The sequence below is a fragment of the Teleopsis dalmanni genome, unplaced genomic scaffold (assembly GCF_002237135.1).
Source record: "Teleopsis dalmanni isolate 2A unplaced genomic scaffold, ASM223713v2 unscaffolded_contig_2236, whole genome shotgun sequence".
Classification (NCBI taxonomy): domain Eukaryota; kingdom Metazoa; phylum Arthropoda; class Insecta; order Diptera; family Diopsidae; genus Teleopsis; species Teleopsis dalmanni.
In genome coordinates, this window is record NW_024033618.1 from 3,606 (window position 1) to 7,421 (window position 3,816).

At 30.4% G+C, this 3,816-nt stretch overlaps 1 protein-coding gene across 1 annotated transcript; it reads right to left on the minus strand.

Moving 5' to 3' along the window:
- Positions 1-757: 757 nt before the first annotated feature.
- On the minus strand, positions 758-1,455 carry LOC119664587 (protein takeout-like). Its single transcript, XM_038074046.1, has 3 exons — positions 1,322-1,455; positions 983-1,253; positions 758-791 (listed from the first exon to the last, which is right to left on the minus strand). The coding sequence occupies exons 1-3, from the start codon at positions 1,413-1,415 to the stop codon at positions 758-760; spliced, it is 399 nt and encodes a 132-aa protein (XP_037929974.1). The 5' UTR covers positions 1,416-1,455.
- Positions 1,456-3,816: the final 2,361 nt, after the last annotated feature.

Consider the following 3,816-nt stretch of genomic DNA (forward strand, 5'->3'; position numbering starts at 1 on the left):
TCAATTTCCTTCCTCATCTCCTTCGGTTCATTCCTTTGTACTACACAAACCGTTTCTGTTTCCTGTACCTCAAATACCTTATCAGCCACTTTGGCCCACTGTGCAGAATCACCTTCCACTGCAGCTACGATTGTTCTAACTCCCACTGGCAGTCGCTGTAACCACAATGACTTTAGTACATCATCATTCATTGAATTGCCGGCCATCTCCTTCATTTTCTTCAGCAATTGAGTTGGTTTCATGTCACCTAACTCCAATTCTGTCAGCAACTTACGCAGCCTTTTGTGCTCCGATTCTGTGAATTCATAAATTAACCGTTTCTTCAACGTCTCATATTTCAACACCTTCGGTGGATCTCGAATCACATCAACTATGCACTCCAGGTATTTCGGCTCTAAACTTGCTACTACATGGTCGAACATTGTATCATCTTTCGTTATTCCCGCATTCCTGAACTGTGCTTCCATTTGCAGAAAAAAAAGGTCCGGATGCTCTCTTGAAAACATCATCGGCTTAACTGAAACCCGGTATACCTCCTTGTCAGTGCGACTTTCTCCTTCTGCCGGAAAAAAATCTTCTTCCTCACGGTTAGTCATCTTGCTTGCTAATGTTGGGCTTGATAATAACTTACAACTCCTTTTTGTGTCGGGGTCACCAATGTTGTGATTACAATAACCAAATAGCTTTTATTAATAAAAAACAGTATTTATTGTAACACAAACTTTTATTATTTTTAATACAACTTTAGAAACACTAACTAATTGACTGACTGATCAACTGACTGAAAAAATCTGAATAAATATTTTTAAATATCAGAGAATCTGACAATTTTAGCCTACTTTGTTGATTCTCACCACACGCTTAAATTTTTTATAAACAAAATTTATTTAAAAAAAAAGCGTTGTTGAATTATAACTTTTAAATAAAAATATTTATTTGTATTAATATTTATTCATCAAGAAAATATTTTTTATATGGATGCTTAGAAAATACTTTAGTTATGATTTCACTATAAATATCACTATAAACTTTGTTTACTGAGTCTTGCATTTCGATAAATATTTCCCTCCAGTTTTCATTAAGGAATAAATTCATATTATTGCTTAGTTCTTTATCACTATTAAATAAGTTTTCAAAATTGAAATAAACACGTCCTGGATTAAGTCTTATTCTTATATTCTCAACTTTCATATAAGTGCCGCCATTCTTTTTGTATGATGTACCATTGAATTTTAATATTACGTCACTGTTGACTAAAAAAATATTAAAAATAGTTGATGAAAATTTATTATTTGTAACTTTTTTATACTGATAAACTCACCAATAGTCATATTACTTTTGCCTCTCCCATTTATGGGAAAGAAAAAAAATCTACCATTTACTTCATAATTTCCAATAATACTGCCTTTATCCATTTTAAAGCTAATTTCATGTTGTTTTGTCAGGTCGCTGTGAAAACCCCTACAAAAAAATAGTATTAATTAATTAAAATTAAAATAATGATAAATTTATAATGGCTTATTGTTGTTTTCGTAGAAATACATTTGAATTTTTATTATTTCTATATTCTGAAATACAATAGCATTTTATAACATTATTATAACAATTTATTAAGTAGGGAATATTATACTATGTTCAGACACACCTTAATTTCGCAAAAATCTTAATTTTATCTTTGTTTCAGCGAAATTAAGTTGTTTTTTCGACACAAAATTCAGTTTTGAGGTTAGAACGAAATTAAGCAAAATGACCTTAATTTCGTCGAAACCAAGGCTAAAATAAGGGATATTTCAAATGCAACTACGAGTAAGAAAAAAAAGCAAAAGACGTAGTTCAGATAAAGAAAAAGTGACATATTTTTAAAATAAATGTAAATGACAGTTGACTTTAATAAATTTGGGAAATATTTTGAAAGTAGTGCAAATTTTTAAATTTAAATATAGAGAAAGAACTGTAACTGTTATTAATTTAAAAAAGAGTTAAAAAAATAATTCATATACCTAAAATCCAATAAAACTATTGAATGCCATCTTTTATAGTTATAATAATCAACGTTTAAAATTTCCCTGAGCATGTAATTTTTAACTTTCGATTCATAAACAAAACACATATGATTTCCTTGATTTGAGGCAGTATAAACACTTTTGAAATTGACTTAATTTAATTTTTACGAAATTAAGGAAATTTGGCTTTATACAATGCAACTCGGATTGTTTAATGTACAGAGTTAAGCAATTGAAGTGTTATCAGCTACACATAGGTATATCTGTTACCAGCGGCGAGGCGTCGAATTTTTCAGAGTGTTCACTGAACACCTTAACAAAGCTTCCTTTTTAGATCTTTTTTTTATTAGGTGTTTTATTAGGTAAATAATCTCGCTATTTTGCTACTTAACATTTTTTATAATAGCTTTTCCAAACAGATTAACATAAACACAAAACGTACAATACAAACAAAACCATACATACATATGTTAGTTACACCCAACATTATTTATAATTAATAAAAGAGAAAAAAAATTTCTCTTAAAATATACTAAGGTTCAGAATAAAAACTGTACCGCGCTGCTTACAAAGTATGCAAATGAAATAATATTCACATTGGGACTATGCTCAATATTGAATAAACACAAAACATACAAACAAATATAAAAATAAAAGAGAAAACAAAAACAAAATCATCATAACCCTTAAATTAATGAGTGCAAGCGGTTCAATAAAAAAAGTGAACTTCCAATGTTATGCAAAGTAAATACAAAAGAGAAAAGAAATGGCTGAGCGAAAATCGCTTTACATTTGACGAGAGGTTCACTCGACCAAATTGAACCCCAAGTTCATACAAGCGTGCAAATACCATCAAAGTCACGGTTGCCGTTTTATATGAGCAAATGGTTCAATAAAAAAATTGAACCGCTCATAGTAAATACAAAGTAAAAGAGTAAATGAATGCACGAGAGTTTCTTACTCTTATGTAGAGGTTGCAAATAAATCAAAAACAAAGTCATTATTGCAATTTTATACTAGCAAATGGTAAAAGTGAAGAAAAAAATTAAAGAAATTTAAAATGTAAAATAATATTTAGATATATTTGAATTAATGTGTGATTAAAGATTTGGTTCAAATATCATTTTTAAACGATCTTCTGAAAAATGGTTTTAATTCATAAAATGAATAGACCAACTCCAGATATGAAGAATTTGGTACCTGATGTAAAAATATCGAAAATTGTCGTAAGTCGCCGTTTTCCTACAGCTATTTACCATAAAAACCAGTGGATCACAGGCTGCGAACATTTAAATAAATTGTTTTGCTGGTCTTGTATGCTATTTGCTTGTGGAAAGGAAAAAACTCAGGAGTATGGTGGAATAGTTTATAGTTGGAATTCAGTTTTGATCAAATTGTGAACACCTTACCAAATATAGCCAAATATAGCCAAATATAGCGTCCACCAAGATATAGCTTGGTGGACATTTTAGTGTAATCAAATGGCCAAAGATCTGAAAGTATTCCAACGAATCATTCGACGCATATTCCAAAATTAACTCAAAGTAAAGACTTACAAGTTCAAAAAGACTCAAAATCTTACACTAAAGCAACAAAAAGCTAGACTCGAAAGAGCAAAGGAGTAACGTATGTTACGCTTAAACGAATGTGGCGAATTTCTAAATATTGTGTTCTTTGATGAGAAAACTTTCCCTATTGAACAGTTTAGAAACTTAATTGCACGCACTGCCGAAATTTTGGGACTACGGATGGCCACTTAAAGTAAATTCCCATCTCAAATAAAAGTATGGGCAGCTGTGACCGCCGATGTTCG